Source organism: Sodiomyces alkalinus (assembly GCF_003711515.1).
Source record: "Sodiomyces alkalinus F11 unplaced genomic scaffold SODALscaffold_1, whole genome shotgun sequence".
Lineage (NCBI taxonomy): Eukaryota > Fungi > Ascomycota > Sordariomycetes > Glomerellales > Plectosphaerellaceae > Sodiomyces > Sodiomyces alkalinus.
Window position 1 is genome coordinate 5,214,746 of NW_021167079.1, and position 15,455 is coordinate 5,230,200.

The following is a 15,455-nucleotide window of genomic DNA, read 5'->3' on the forward strand; positions in this document are numbered from 1 at the left end:
ATGGCGGTCGCACGAAGGGATGGATGCTGGATGCTGGATGGTCATGGTGGCCCATCAGTGTAGAACGATCCCATATGCACGGTATTTCTGCTTCCGAGCCGAGTTTACCAAGTCGCTTCAGGCTTGCCTATGCTGGACATGGTAAATAATAGCTCTGGGCCGAGGTTGGCTAAGTCAGTATAATAAACACTCAGACACCATCCATCATCATCGCTACCTAGGCCTTGATGTTCGAGGGTGTTATTAGGTCCAAGGCCATGTCGGGTTAAATAACACTCATCGAATATCCTCCCTTCCGGCACCATCCGCCCTGCTCTGCTTACCTCGAGGGCTGCACGCCAGATGTCCCTACAACGGGAACCCGAGTTTGCAGTCCGTGACACGATGGATCCAAGAAACATGGCGATGAGGTGTGTGTCTTGTGCCTATGGTAGGGAAGAAAAGGAATGAACCATGCGGACAACACAGTCCATGCGACCCTTTCCACCTTGCTTCTGTATTGAATGCGGACAAAGACAACGAGACGGGACAAAAGTAGGAGAAAATCAACAAGAAAAGAAAAGAAAGCATGCCAAAATTTCAGGACATGGGAGCTATGATCGCGCATTCTACAAAATGCGTGGGAATTAAACAGCCAGCCCTCCTGATCCTTGTTCACTCCCCGACTCCCCCGTTTCCCCGTTGCAACCAACTCTGCCGCCAACCCAACCGTATAGAAATCCGTCTTACAGCGGGTAGAGTCAAAGCCAAAGCCAAATGCCGAGCAACTGAAAGGGCGAGATGGAAGAAAAGAACAAGGCGAGAGTAAAATAAACGTTCGGGTTTCTGTGATATGTGATAGCGCGGGAGAGGGGCTTGTATGGAGTTTGATGAGAAAAATGACAGACAATGTAGAATCAAGGAAGGGGACAAAAGATTAAAAAGAAGAGAGAAAAGGAAGGGCAAAGAAAGAACGCGAAAGAAAAAGAAAAACAGAACCAAGATATCACACCGAGCCAAGATATTCCCTCTTTCCACTCCCTTCGCTATGCATCTCTCCTCCCCTGATCCGGCCCTTCTGGACCATCAAACCATGAAAGCCGTACGCATGCGAGCCCGTACCAGAGGGGCATGAGGCTGTATGCACGATCCGATCCCAAACCCCTCCAGATGATAGCCAGCCCATGTATACTGACCAATGCTCGTCGACAACAAAGCAACTCCGAGGACTTATCCGAGTTCCGTCCGGTTATAGTAACACTCCTTTTCTCTTGTCCTGCCTTGCAAACTTTTTGTTCTGTTCCGAGTCCAGGGGTATTCCGACAATATTCCGGGTCCACGAATCTTCCCAACCTAACCATTCACTTCCTCGAAACAAAGAAAAGAAAAAACAAGAAGCGGATGGGAGGCTTTCATCGCAATCTGAAAGTGATGGTGAGGATGCTGACCGACGCCAGATGAAGTCGTCCTCTAACTCATCGAGGGCGCATTTCAGCGATCCAGTCGAATGCAAAACGTAATCACGAGACGAGCAGACGATCTCATGATGGCCTCAAGACCGTTTGAAAGGATTTAGGCGGGCGACTTGCTGGGGGGAGCAGAACCGCCGTTCTGGCGGGCATCCCCACCACCGACAGAGAGACCTCCAATTCCACTGGAAAGGAAGGCGAACGGGTCGCTCTCATTCTGGGCATAGAAGTTGTTGGACGGTCCAGCAGACGCAGGTCCATTAGAGGCAGACTGGAAGGCAGCCTCAGCGGCGCGACTGTCAAAAGGGCCCGCCGAATGGGATCCAGGGGCGGGTCCAAACTGGTTGGTGTTTAGAGAGGATGGATAAGGAGCCGCACCGCCGCCCAAGCCCGAGGGAAGAGCGTACGTGCTGGGAGGGCCGCCAAAATGCTGACCGCCATACCCTCCACTGGAGCCGAAATTTCCTCCCGCCGAGCCGAAAGGACCGGGGCCAGGAGCGCCGCCCATGGATCCCTGATTCATGCCGTAGCTGGAAGAACCATCCATCTGCGCAGGGTAACCGCCCGAGTCGGCCACGACGGCTGCGCCGGCACGGCTGGCGCCGCAACGAAGGCAGCAAACGTTCTTGGCAAAATTGTGGTAACCGCATACCTCGTTACCACACTTCCAGTCGCCAGCGCGGAAGGGGACGACACCGCTACCACCCATGCGACCGCCACCATGTCCCATGTGGCCATGGTGATGCTGAGGGGGGGGCATCATCTGCGGAGGCCCATAGCCACTGTAGCCGTATCCCATATCGCCAGTCGGGGCAGCGCCAATGGCAGGGAACGAGCACCGGAAGCAGGCCGTGCGTCGCTGGAAGTTGGAAAAGCCGCAAGACGGGCAGGTCCAGTCGCCAGGTCGAGGTCGGTTCTTGCTCGGTGGGAAAGGAGTCAAAATCTCAGCAGCACGGTCAAGGACACGGCTGGACGACGGGGACACCTCGATCGCCTTTTCGTTCAGAGCGCGACCATTCATGCACAAACTCTCAGCAGCCTGTGCTGTGTTAGCCACCAAAAAGTAACCTGGGAAAATGGAGTTGAGGGAAATTCAGAGTGGTAAGAACAGAGCGGGAAGAACGTAAAAAAAAAATCACAGGCTCTCTCCCACAAGGAGAGTCGGCGGGGTATCGGGAATGTGAAACAGAAGGCTAGAAAGGAAATACGAACCTCTTCGTGAGAGGAGAACACAGCAAAGCCACTGCCAGTGGGCTTATGTTGTTCGGGTGTACGGAGAGTCCAGAAGGCAATGGGACGGCCGCCGAACTGAGTAAACCAGCTCTCGAGTTCGGACTGGGTAGTATCATGGGGGAGACCCGACATGTGGAGAACCTTGCTCCGCTCCGAGAGGAAAGCACGAACATCAGCCCGTGCATCCATGGGACGGGTGAGGACATCCGGGTGCTCATGGGGCGGTTGAGACTTTCTAATAAGCCCTCGGAGGACGCGAGTGAGCGTGACGGCCTCCTCCATAGCACGGCGAGGCGATGCAGGGGCCAGCGCTTGAAGATGGAAGGGTAGGTTATGCTTGATCGGAGCGCTCGTCTGAATAGGCTCGACTTCGAGGGCAGCGCAGATGTTGGAGAGCATCGAGGGTCCGAAGGGCAGCGACTCCGGATGGTGTTGTTGCCATCTCTGGTATTCAGTACGGAGGTCGAACGTTCGCGAGTGCTGGAGGTAAGGCGGAAGAACCACAGCTTTGTCACGAGCCTCGCGGGGTAGCTGGACCCGTAGATCCCAAGCGTCGAGAGTGACGAAGACGAAGTCGAGATTTTGCGATGTCAAGTACTCGTTGGCAAAAGCATCGAAGCGATTAATCGCATCTCGGAAAGTTCCCGCGTTCCTAACATGTTCCCAGGTCAAAGTGGTCAAGCTCGCTAGAAGTTCAACGGTCAGCCTTCCAATTTTTTACATCAATTTTCCAGAAAAGATCTCGTCAGATATTGGGCTGACCTGGCCGGTCGATGCCTTGGAGATGGTTGGGAGGTATAGAAAATCTCGCCGGGGCGCTACTCACTGCAAAGCGGAGTGATTGGCGTGTTGATTGGCTTGACAAGAACGCTCTCACGAGTGATCTGGAGGACAGGTGCGTTAGCAAAGAAAACGCGTAAAAGGGCGCGAAAGGAGAGAGACTTGGAAAGGGGTCAAATGTAGAGGGCCAGCCACTCACTTCCTCGAGCGACTTGGCATCGAGAAGGATCCAGCCGAGTTCAATGACCTCGGCGGAATCCTTGGTGACGTAGACGCCGTGTTCATCGCAGGTAGTAGCGACGTGAATCACGACATAACGATCGATGTTGAGCGGTGAGCCCGGTTGCGATGCCGACATTGTGGAAACGGCAAAGGGAGAACCGTTTCGACGTTAAAGGAAAGGCTCGAGGTAGAAAGTCGGGGACTGCTGGAGAGGGGAGAAAATATGCAACGGTCCTCAGAATCTCAGGGCCGATCCTGACTTGATATTTTTTTTCCCCCACGACAACAGGGCGCGAAGCTGAAGCTCCGTCAATCAAGCTGCAGCTAGAGAATTCCAGGTCAACCGCGGTGATGACGGTTGGGGATTGTTGAACGGTTTCCCGGATAGCTTTCACGGGTTTTTTTTTGCAGAAAGCGGTTATGGGGCAGGTGCTTTTTTGCCGTAACAATAGCTTCCACACCGTTGAGGCACAGGAAAGGGGGCGAGAAGAGAATTGACACAGTCCCCGTCTCTTGAGTTCTTTCTCGGCCCTCGCTGGTCGCCGAAATTGCGGGAAATATTGGAAAGGAAGGGAAAGAGGAGTTGAGTTAAAGGAACGGGCAGGAATAAGATAGGTGAGGAGGAAAGACCGGAGGAAAATGGAAGATCCTGAAGCAAGCGTGGACGAAGGTAGACAGGTAGTTTGGTACCTACAAGTCAGAACAAAAATGGAGTTTGGCCTCGGGTGGGAAAGTACCTCTGTTGTATTAGATCTTATTCTTGGGATTGCGGTCCCTTAGCTACCTAGGTACAGTACTGGTACAGTGCATTTGAGGTGAGCAAAAGGGGGTGGAACTGGATAGGTATCGTAGGTACCTTAGGTACCTTAGATAAAGTCTTAAAAGGACAGGACCACGACTCGTCATCTTTTGTCGCGTCGTGTTTCTGTAGACGGTGGCCCCACGACGGATTATTCCATTCACAGAGAGCCTCGCAACTATTTGATCCCCTGAGGCATATGGAATATTACATACACCGCCGTTTGTCAGGAGTGCTGCGGGATTCCTCCTGGACGTACCTACCGAAGCAATAAGTGTAGTTACTCCCGCTGAAAAAAAAATCCCTTGTTAGGCGCTGGGATACTGTACGGATACTAAATTCCTGTATATACTCCGTACATTAAGGTAGTTTAGATATCAGTACTGAGTTCCCTCGACACAAATAAGAATATTCCACGTGAAGGGAAATGGTGTGGATAAACGGCGTGGAACTAGGTAATTACAGTGTAGCTCAGCACCAAGCACCCTTTGTAGCTTCGAACGGTGGTTTGCCCAGGTACAGAGACCCTGAACCCCCCGGAAGGTGACTTGATAACGATTCAGGGACTGGTCCGAAAAGTCGCCGGTGTCCATTAGAGACCTCGTCCATTGCCACGCAGGCAGGTATGCGAGATGAGCCCCTTGGGCTCGGTGCTCGAATCAATTTTGAACTGGACCAAGTTAAAGTCTGCTTCATGGTGCATCTGCTTGATGGAAAGGCTTCGCTAGGACAAGCAAGTCTGTGAGGTCCATCAAAACTGCCTAAGGTAGTCAATTCGCAGCGTTCTCCGTACAGGTATTATCTCTATGCGCTCTGTCCATCCATACATTTGGGGAGTGGATCCGTCTGTTTCGTATGTATTCGTAAATAACTATAGAGTACCTTACACCACTAACAATACAGGAGAGAAAACAGTTAGTTCTCCCGGCCAGTTCTTAGGACGGTAAATGACAGCTGTTCTATATCCCAATACCTACAGTAATTACTCCGTACCTTAACAGACTTCGTAATTATGTCCATGTCCTACCTCCGCGAACCGTACAATGCGATTTCCGCGTCCATCTAAGCAATTCCCCTTATTATTAACTGGGCCCCGGGAAGGTCCACTGGCGGCGATGGAGCGGGATTTCAGAGTACCTTAGTGAAACAGTCACGTACCTAGGTACCTAGGTAATGTACCTTAGTTACCTTAAGGTAGTGAGAATTGGCCCTGCATCATACTACGTGGCGAGTATTTGATGTCCCATGTCACCGGGACGCAAAAGCATCAGACTTGATCCGATTATTACGAATATACTAATAGGGTAATTAATAGGGGTCAGGTTTTTGTTCCGTGGGTAATTACTAATTAAGGGTCCTCGATATCAGTCCAAATGCAGACATCCTCATCCCTGGATATGCAGACCGTACGAGGTTGCTTGGCTCACTGCCCGGTATAATCAGGTAAAAAGAAGCATAACTTATTGCCCGGCCATGTATACATGAGCTGAACCCGGTCATATGTTTAAATTCGAACGTTTCCGGGGTCGGTGCTGATATTGTTACTCACTTTTCCTCGAAGCGACCGATACATGTGCATGAGGGGATTACCATCCTAGCCGTGAAATACGATACTGTGTATGGACTGATGGTTGAATAGGGGCCTGACCAACGCCCCATCAACGTTGTACACTTCGGTTCGTGGTTCGTTCTGGGCGCGCTTCACTGAACTGACAGTATGAGCCCGGTCCGCGAAGACCGAAATCGATAAACGGCTGTGAACCACTTCCATCTACCACAGACATGCAAATAACACCCCAACAAGCCGACCAAGGAGCCAGATGGCTGTAGATCGAGCATCCAAGACGAAGGAAGGCGAGACGAAGGTGTGTCGACGGATGGGCTGCCACCAACACTACACGGATCAGAGCTAGAGTTTGGAAGACGTGGGAGGGCAGGCGACGAGCCCCGATCAGATTAGGCAGCGAAGAATCCAGGAAACGGTTGAATTACGCAGTATTGGCCAGGGATAGGTATGGTAGGCTGCTCGGTGTGAAGGCCAGCACAGCACGAAAAGTCTGGTTGTACGTAATCACGCGGTAAGCCCGAGTCTCAACCCGCTGACGTCATATAAGCCAAAGCCAAGGCTTAATGGAAAGCAACTGAGGACGAAGACGACGACTGCCCAGCGCAACCTTTACCCGACTCGGTAGGAAGTACGTGTACAGGCTGAGGCTATCAAATGAGGTAGGTAGGTAGGTATCGATGGTGCTACTGAGGGTATCATTACTTCATAGACTGGGGTTCTCAACGCGGTCTGCCCTGTCGTTTCGTACATAAGGTACTCTGTAGTTGCTCTCCTGCCATTCAAATATCTTCCGTTGCGTGTCATCACGTACGTTACCGACCACCACGACAATCAAACAGCAGGACCTTGACGTTCGGAACACCATACCACATACATACCACATATAGTACACAGTCAGCGTTGTCGATTTTTTTCGTACCTAACACAACCAAAGGGGAACCGAGAACCGCAAAAATGAGTGCTATTTCAGCCGTTATCATCGTCATCATCACTCTCTTTGGTACGCTTCAACGTTGTTCCTTTTCGCCAAATTTACGAGACAAGAGCTAACCCGAAGTCTGCATACAGTGCCGCCCATCGGCGTTCTAGCGGTGGCCGGCTGTGGAATGGGTAAGTTGCCTCCGCCGAGCGTCTGATCCCGCCAACATCGAACTGCAAACCGTAGGTGCTAATATGCTTTGCAGATTTCATTGTCAACATCCTTCTTACCATCCTCGGATTCCTGCCAGGCCTCATCCACGCGCTATACGTCGAATATGTTTACTATGACCGGCGGGAGCAGATCCGGCAGGGTGCGATCATCACAGGTCGTGCTCCTGGTATCTATAGCGAGAACGTTCAGAGCGGCGGTACACGACGGTAAATGGCGGGGCAAATATGTTGAAATGGCTGGGAAAATCACGATGGCCGGGGGCCCGGGCGTTGGACGGTTTCAGTCTCTTCGGAAAGGTCAGAACATTGGCGATGTCACTTTCGAAGTACTCAAGGGGAAAGCTCATCCGGGACGTGTGAGGTGCAATGCTAATGCGTTCTTTGCACCGGAGGCCTTGCGCAAGCCGGAGAGATATTCATGATCACCTGGTCCAAATGGAACAAGCACAGGCATCCGCCTGTCTTATATGTTTCCCACGGCCCAGGGGCATCTGAAAGGATAATAGAATATATATCGAGCTTCTCTGGAACGCTGAGATCAGCCCAGTATGCGCAGACTGGGAGTGTGGTGCCATATTCCCAGAAGCCAATCAATGCGCAACTCCCAAGCCGTGCAAAGAAGAAGAAAAAGAAGAAAATCTTCATGGGTTGGGTTTACGTACATGCAAGCCTGTAACGGCCTGCCGAGGGATACCCAGGTGAATCTTCAACGCGATGACGAGAAACCCGAGGGAGACTAGGTATGAGGCAAACCATCTCAACTGATCGGAAATGTGAATAATCGGCGGGGTGCAGATTCCTCCGACGAGCTGACGACGAGCTGAACCATCGGACACGTCAATCTATCTTCGGAAACACTTACCTCCCAGGGCGTCCCGCTCGCTGTTCACAGCTCCCGTCTTAATAAGCAGCTGGAATCCGTAAATTATTTTCTAGTACTGCCAAGACGGCCTTTATTCCTGTAGCCCTGAAGTTTAGAAGACACACAATTGAATTGTGGTCTGATTATGAGTAGTTGAAGACAATGGTGGAAGCAAGGCCAGTCGAGACAGTGCCATGCCCACTAAACAGTCCAAATGACACTGTAACGTGCTGATTGGTTGCGCTTGCTTTCCCCGCTGACTGGACCCCTGTTATTCCAACGTCTGGCCCTTTGAACGGCAGCCACGACAGTCCGCAGCGCATAGTACATACGAATGTACTTCGTACTTTTACGCATTCAACTCGGGTCGCTGCAATATGCAATTTCACTCCTCTTCCTACTCTCCCCTCAGTATCCATCCATACATCATCCACCTTCTTCTTCGTTCCTCAGCCCCGTAGAATCGCGATTCGTCTCTCGTCCCCCGTACACTTATCTATGCCTGCGGGACATCGAATTATACCCCGTCTCTTTGGACCCTTCTGACTGCACAGTTGTCGATGCTACATCTCCACTCCGTCGCATCCGCAGAATCAACGTGTTGTTGAGGTGTCCGCGGACGCCACGAAGCCCATGCCACACACGCAGCTCGGAATAAGGGCAGACGACGCATGCATGTTCATTTCTGTGGCCCTTTGCCTCCTCGACTGCCACTGCCATCCATTCATTCTCATAGTCACTCCTGTGCCTTGTCTTGTGGAGCGGCATCTCGACCATACGATTCAAAGCGCCCGCTCTGTACTATGCGCACTCAGCCGCTGATCTGATCCTCCCTGCGCCTGTGCCCTCCCCTCCCTTTTTTTCTCCCCCGGCGGGTCGACAACGGACTCGGGTGCTCCTAAGAACACCCAGCTACCTCGTATATATAATCTGCCCGCCGAGCTTCCCTGCCCGAAATGGACGGGGGAAGCATGTTGAGGGACCTTTCTGGCCCACCTCAACAGCAAAACCCTACTCCCACTTCCCCAGGTCGTCCCAAGACCTCGACTTCTCCAATTTCACGCCCGACCAAGAAGAGATCAAGACGCTCCTCGTTGCCTCTTTCTTTCCCTCTGTTGTTCCAATCGAACAAGTCCTCGACCTCACTCGTACATTTTACTGCCAAGGGCAAACCCATCCCGCTTGACGATGACACTACCGCTCACCGTACTTCGGCTCTGAGAGAGCTCAATACACATTATCCTTCTCGACTGCGCTACGCCAAGTCTACAGGAACCCAAAATAGCGCCTACTCCCAGCCCGTTCTTGTACGAACATATTCCGGTGGTCGCGGCAGGACGTCTAACGCCACTCGCAGCGCTACTGGAGGCGATAAAGCGGGCTATGGTCCAGGCACATCGGTGACTTCTGGCACCGCAGCGTCCGTCCGGCGTGTCGTCGCTTTCCGATCGCGACCTGGTGCTCAACAATATGGCCTTTTGAGCATGGCCAGGGCAAAGGTTTTAAGAGGGTCTCAGGCCCATGATGCTACCGTCAAGCTCCCGCCCATTGAAGCCTACAGCTTCAAAAGTATGATGGCCAATCTAGAAGCCGAGGGCGGAGAAAGCGACATCAATGCCGACCTGGACCGCATTGCGGAGATCTGCGCCAGGTCTCGCTACTCATTGAGTAACCAATACGAAGTCCACGTCGCGCCTCATGGGTCTGGCGTAGCATTCCTGGCTTCTGCGTCATCCAGGCGTCAACTGGCTACCGGTCGGACACTGCAGGCCATGTCATCCGACGATGAGCGGAACAACAGACGGCACCGCAAGAAAGCGAGTCTCGGTGGCAAGCGAAGGAGTGTAGCCATAGGGACGCTGGAGACCATCATATCCTCCAGCGGCTCGTCTGAGGAAGGAAAATCGAAGGAAAAACTGGCAAGCGAAATCGCCGAGGAGGTCCGTGAACGAACCGCCCAGACAGCCTCCGCGTATCTGGCGGAAGGCGATAACGAGAATACTGGTTCTCGGACGAACCCAGAAGTCGACAACAATAGAAGGAAGCTCACCAGGAAAAAGTCCTCATCTCTGGCCACGGCCATGATAGGAAACGCTCGGCAGGTCCCGAGCGCCAGCGATGCTGCTTCCGCACGCAATTCTTCGTCTACGCTACTGAGTGAGCCGGCTCTCCCTAAAACGTCGACAAGCCATTTGGAAGTCCGCACTGAGCCAGATAATGTGAACGAAAACGCTTCGAACAAGGTCGGCGAACAGCCAGGTACCGAAGGCCCTCGTCTGGAAGCTGGGGACGAGACGCAATCCCCCGAGCCAAGAGGTTTGCTGGAAGGCTTGAGTGGCTGGATGCCGGCTTGGTCGCTTCCCCCGGTAATGGCTCTCAGCCCTGCTTCGGCCCAAGGGGGCGCATCGCCAAGTCACGCCGAAGGAAGTCTGCGAGAATTGCTGAAATCAGCGGCAGACGTGAGGGGAAAGGGTAAGGGGGTTGAGAAGTAAACCAATGGAGACTGGGAGGTTCCGCCGGGTATACCGAAACTGTGTGTTGCTACAATTGGGGCGATTTTGCCGAGTTGATAACTTTCCATTCGAAACATGCGGACATGGTCTAGTCGAATACGGAGGTGGCGTTGAAATGCGGATGGTGTTTTCGCATGTTCGAGGATGGGGGTTTTGAGGGTTGACGGAAATCTACCAGGCGTCAAGCATGGGGGAGTTAACGATCTTTGGGAAATTTCGTGGCAGGTCGGCCAGTGTGATCTCCTACCAAACGGAGACTTTACTCGAGAAATTACGGCAATTGGTGTTCTTGTTGTGAGGTTATTTATACCTTCAGCATGCTTGCAAAGGGTGATGAGGACGGGAGAGGGTTGGCGTTCCGTTCCGTTTTACCAAAGTCTGCTGTCCAGAGGAATCCAACATGGGTCCGACCCAAGAGCACAGATAAGGCGCACTCCTATAGTCATCGTTATCACAACATCTCTGGGGGATAATCAAAGTGGCGGAGGCCATATATGCAGCTGCTGAGATGTACTATACAGGCCACAGACCCTTTCACGTCGACTGGACCGACACCCAATCGCCGGCTCATCTTCACCCTACAGCAGTGAGAATGAACTGTTCTGTTCTTTCGTGCCTGGCCCACGCACCTGATGCTGGTCTGGCTCTCACACCAGCTCCTTTCGAGTGTAGCTTCACCCGAGATGCGTAAAATAGCGATACCGAAATCACCGAAATACTATTCGCTTGACCTGAACATGAAAACCTAGAGTCCTTCTTGACGGTTGTACATAACGCCGCTAACTCCACGCCTTGAGAATGCTGAATACCCATAAAGAACATGGACTGAGATGCCGAAGGTAAAACAATTTCTTCGCCGTATATTGGGCGAAAAATGCGATCACATCATATGAGTGAGGGGGGGACGACCGGTGTTGCGAATCCACACTCGCCTTCTAAACATCTCTGGCTGCGGTGATGTTGTCCACAGGTTGGGGCGGTTTCCCCTCAAGATGAACTCGCTTCACGTCCCCTCGTTGATCATGCATGTCGTTCTCGCGCTTGCGCTCTTTCTCCTTTGCCCGAGCTGCGTGGCGCGCCTCTCTGTCTCGCCGCTCGTTCTCACGTCGGTGTTGTTTTGATTCGAGTTCGTGCCAGTCGCCTTCTAGCGTCGCCAATCTAAAATATGCAGTTAGCATGTTTGATACCTAGGTAGGTGAAGCAGATAAAAGTCCCCCTTCCCGCATCGAGACTTACTCTACAGCTTGCCGAGGAGCGGGATCCTCAGTCGTGAAGTAGGCGTGCTGAAGGGCTTCGGCGGCAGTGGGGCGTTTGGCCGGATCGTACTTGAAGATGGAACAGAGGAGATCGTAGGCCGCAGGTGTCAACTTGTCCTTGTACTTTGCAGCAAAAGTGTTGGGTTGACGGTATCCAGGTCGTAGTAGTTGGAACCAGGGCATGTCGACCAAACCAGGCCACTCTGCCTTGTTCGGAGTCCCCATGACACTATATATCTTATCTAGTTGGCTGATCTCCCCACCGTCACCGGGGAACGTGGCGTGGCGCGTGAAGAACTCCATCATGATGCAGCCCGTGCTCCAGATATCGCACGCCGGTCCATATCGAGTCTCGCCGAGGAGAAGCTCTGGGGGCCGGTACCAGATGGTAATCACGCGGTTTGTGTAATCCAGCTGGTGGTGTTTGGCATAGAACCGGGCGAGGCCGAAGTCAGCGAGCTTGAGAATCCCATCGTTGCTGACAAGGATATTGGCGGCTTTCAGGTCGCGATGAAGAACTCCGCGGTTATGGAGGTAGTCCAAGCCCTCAAACATCTGCTTGGCCAAATGCTTTTTCTGCGCCGCATCGAGTTTGAACGTTGGGTGGTTGAGAAGACCTGTCAAGTCGTGGGAGAGGTATTCGAAGACCATGAAGCAATCGTTTCTCTCAACCATGACTTCTTGAAGCTGAACGATGTTGGGATGTCGAAGAGATTGGAGCAGTTTAATCTCTCGCACAGCCGTGACTGGGAAGCCATCTTTCTCACCTTCCATGCGGATCCTCTTCAGGGCAACTAGACGCTTGGTGTAGACATGAAGGCCCCTGAAGACCTTCCCGTAGGTACCTGAGCCTACCACAGACTCGTTTCCGGGCTTGCGGAAATACACCGACTCTGACTTGACCAAGTCTTCAGTCAAGCTCTGTCGGGGCTTCAGTCGCTTCATTTTCTTCTTCACGGTCCGCGTCTTCGGGGGTGGAGGTGGTTTAGGGCCGGGTGGAGGAGGATGATGCCTCGGTTCATGCCTTCCTCTGGCAGACGCGGGCTCTGTCGGAGCTCCACGTGGAGGGTCCCGCGATCGCTGATCCGGTTGCTGGGGGCGGTGGTCTGGCTGCGGCGGGGCATCACGCTTCGGAGGTGCAGCGTTGAACTTCTGGGAAATTTCTGGCTTGGGCGCCGTCGGAGCTGGCTTCGCAGACGCCTTAAATGCGAAGCTGAACTTCGACGATGCCGCCGACTGAGTGGATGGCCCTGATGGAGGGGGCCGGTTGGGAGGAGGCATCTCCTTATCCTCGATTTTCTCTGGTGGAGTCTTATCTTCGACCTGCAAGTCTATTGACGGCCGGAACGGATTCTGTTTGTCCTCTGGGGCTTCTTCTCCTTTGTCGCTTGGTGCATTTGTCGTGGCAGAGCTGGGAAGTTGTGACTTCACATCGTCTGCCTGGGCGAGCGAGCCCCGACCGCTTGAACTTTGAGCATTCAAAGTCCATGTAAGATTCTTAACATTGGCAGATCTGTAGCCAGCCCGTCCAGAACCAAACTGGTTGCCACGAAAAGATCCACCGCCTCGGTAGGTATTACCTCTGGGATACTGCTGCATTGGCCCCGTCGGAGCAGAAGGCGGCGGCGAGTATGAAGATGCTTGGTACGGAGCTTGTGAATTGTTCTGCGGCACATAGGCTGCCTGCGGATACTGTGCTGGATGTTGACTGTCGGGAGTTAGCATGCTGTTGGTGGTACATGGGGAGAAGCTCGTGGGAGTGTTAGTCACGTACTGTTGGTGGGGAGAGCCGCTCCAAGCATTCCTAGCACCATATGGCGAATGATTGGGCGAGCTATGGTATGGATTGGGGGTGACATGAGGAGATTGCGAATATTGGCGAGGATCATTGTAACCAGGATTACCGGAAAATGCACTGTGCATCTGCTGCCGGGCACCAAAGCTACCGCGATGACCTCGTCCTGTCATGTTTACTTCAATGCTATTGGCACCAGAGGATGGCCCGTCTCGAGTGGATTTCGGTCCGTTCCCCTGTTTCGTTCGATGTCCTGAACCCCTGCTGGTGGAACGTGATCGGCGGCGAGGACGTTCTGGACGACGGTCGTCGTGAGGGGACAGTGGGGATCGCGGTCTGGGGGATCGAGCCCGATAGGCAGAACGCGGAGATCGAGTCCGTCCACGCGTGTGACCCTTTCCGTGATAGCTAGGGGGCGACCGCTCTGTACGACGGGAATCCGATCTAACCCTGGCCGAGGATCGTGATCGACTGCGACGTCGGTCCTGTCGTCTCTTCTGTCTAGAGTCCGTGCGCGAGTCGCCGGGATCCAGAGAAGGTGTATGATTGCGGGGTGCACGGGTATCTGGGTGTTCGTCGTCTCTCTCGTCTTTCGCGTCTCTCGCGTCTCTCGCGTCTCTCGCGTCTCTCGGGGTTCGTAAAGTCCGGCCGGGGCTGTCGTCTCGCCTCGACCGTTTCCTGTCCCACTCAGGCGAGACCGAGCTCCGACTTCTCGGTCGTTTGGTTGAAGGCGATAACGAAGGTCCACCGCGACCCCGGCGGGGACTTGGACTACGTGTGCGTTGACGGCCACCTCTGTGATCACGCCGGAACTGGTCGTCAATGTCTCGAGAGCGAGGAGGCTGATAGCGATCTTCTTGGCGCTCGTTCCGCCGGCGAGAGGAGCGAGATTGGCGATGTGATCTGTCTTTCCCACGTTCTGATGGATTCCCGTGGATCGGGAGGTTCGATCGGTCGGAAGATCGACGATGCTTGAGCTGCGTCCCCCTAGGATCGGTTTCAGGCTGTTTCTCCGTTTCGTCGTTGCGCGGTCGATGAGGCGTGGGAGATACAGATCTACGAGAGACTATCCCACCTTGACCTGCTCTGCCTCGATCTCTGCGCTCTTGGGCGTCTCTCCGATCGTCGTTCATGGCGACATGCCGGGGACGTTGGGCTTGGGAGGGATCCATCTCAACGACTGCCGTGATTTGAGTTTTCAGGTGATGCTCGGCCGGAGTTTAGCCGAGAGGTATTATCACGATAAGCGATAACGACTGTGCCGCTTGTCAGCCTTGCCCACAAGGCCAGGACCCCCAACGAGTCAACGACATGCCAAGTACCACATCCAAAAGAACCCAGAGAGATTGTATGCACCTCTCCCAAACTCAGTAACACCGGGCATGCAGCTGTCACCTTTTTTTGTTAGGTTTAAGCTTGTAGGAACCGTAATGTTCTGTCTGCTGAGCGCAAAGTATTGACAGGGTAGTGCGACTGAATAAACGCGACAAGCAAGCGGTATTTGTCAGAAGCTGAAACAACCGCCTCGGATTGCTTGTGGAAGGAAAGAAAGGGGTTGACAAAAGAAAATGCGAGGATCCAAGATCCAGGTAGGTGTGAACTTGTGATCACATCCTTTAGGGCCTTACCTTGGCTATGCGTTGTAGCAGCAGCAGGCAGCCACTAAGCTGGACTACGAGACGCGAAGATCAAGTCGGATCAGTCCCGCCACAGCCCACTCCAGACCCGACATCATATCCCAACTCCAAGATGCGAGAAGAAGGGACCCAGGCTATGGCCAGGTTGCTGGTGTGCACTTGCAAGGCCATCGTAGTCCCTACCATGCTAC

At 53.3% G+C, this 15,455-nt stretch overlaps 4 protein-coding genes across 4 annotated transcripts; 2 read left to right on the forward strand and 2 right to left on the reverse strand.

Moving 5' to 3' along the window:
- Nucleotides 1-1,525: 1,525 nt before the first annotated feature.
- On the reverse strand, nucleotides 1,526-4,070 carry SODALDRAFT_30628 (hypothetical protein). Its single transcript, XM_028609037.1, has 4 exons — nucleotides 3,661-4,070; nucleotides 3,508-3,565; nucleotides 2,661-3,367; nucleotides 1,526-2,487 (listed from the first exon to the last, which is right to left on the reverse strand). Exons 1-4 carry the CDS (start codon nucleotides 3,817-3,819, stop codon nucleotides 1,552-1,554), a joined length of 1,860 nt encoding a protein of 619 aa, XP_028470903.1. The 5' UTR covers nucleotides 3,820-4,070; the 3' UTR covers nucleotides 1,526-1,551.
- Nucleotides 4,071-6,745: 2,675 nt separating this feature from the next.
- SODALDRAFT_375318 (UPF0057-domain-containing protein) lies at nucleotides 6,746-7,555 on the forward strand. Its single transcript, XM_028614743.1, has 3 exons — nucleotides 6,746-7,049; nucleotides 7,118-7,159; nucleotides 7,234-7,555. Exons 1-3 carry the CDS (start codon nucleotides 7,004-7,006, stop codon nucleotides 7,410-7,412), a joined length of 267 nt encoding a protein of 88 aa, XP_028470904.1. The 5' UTR covers nucleotides 6,746-7,003; the 3' UTR covers nucleotides 7,413-7,555.
- On the forward strand, nucleotides 7,453-11,267 carry SODALDRAFT_355294 (hypothetical protein; the record flags this gene model as incomplete). Its single annotated transcript, XM_028613800.1, has 13 exons — nucleotides 7,453-7,555; nucleotides 7,594-7,661; nucleotides 7,739-7,812; nucleotides 7,997-8,085; nucleotides 8,217-8,271; nucleotides 8,366-8,387; nucleotides 8,476-8,549; nucleotides 8,618-8,750; nucleotides 8,800-9,156; nucleotides 9,197-10,522; nucleotides 10,669-10,735; nucleotides 10,915-10,980; nucleotides 11,056-11,267. 13 exons carry the CDS (start codon nucleotides 7,453-7,455, stop codon nucleotides 11,265-11,267), a joined length of 2,646 nt encoding a protein of 881 aa, XP_028470905.1.
- SODALDRAFT_327272 (Pkinase-domain-containing protein) lies at nucleotides 11,032-14,984 on the reverse strand. Its single transcript, XM_028610385.1, has 3 exons — nucleotides 13,607-14,984; nucleotides 11,813-13,540; nucleotides 11,032-11,734 (listed from the first exon to the last, which is right to left on the reverse strand). Exons 1-3 carry the CDS (start codon nucleotides 14,797-14,799, stop codon nucleotides 11,512-11,514), a joined length of 3,144 nt encoding a protein of 1,047 aa, XP_028470906.1. The 5' UTR covers nucleotides 14,800-14,984; the 3' UTR covers nucleotides 11,032-11,511.
- Nucleotides 14,985-15,455: the final 471 nt, after the last annotated feature.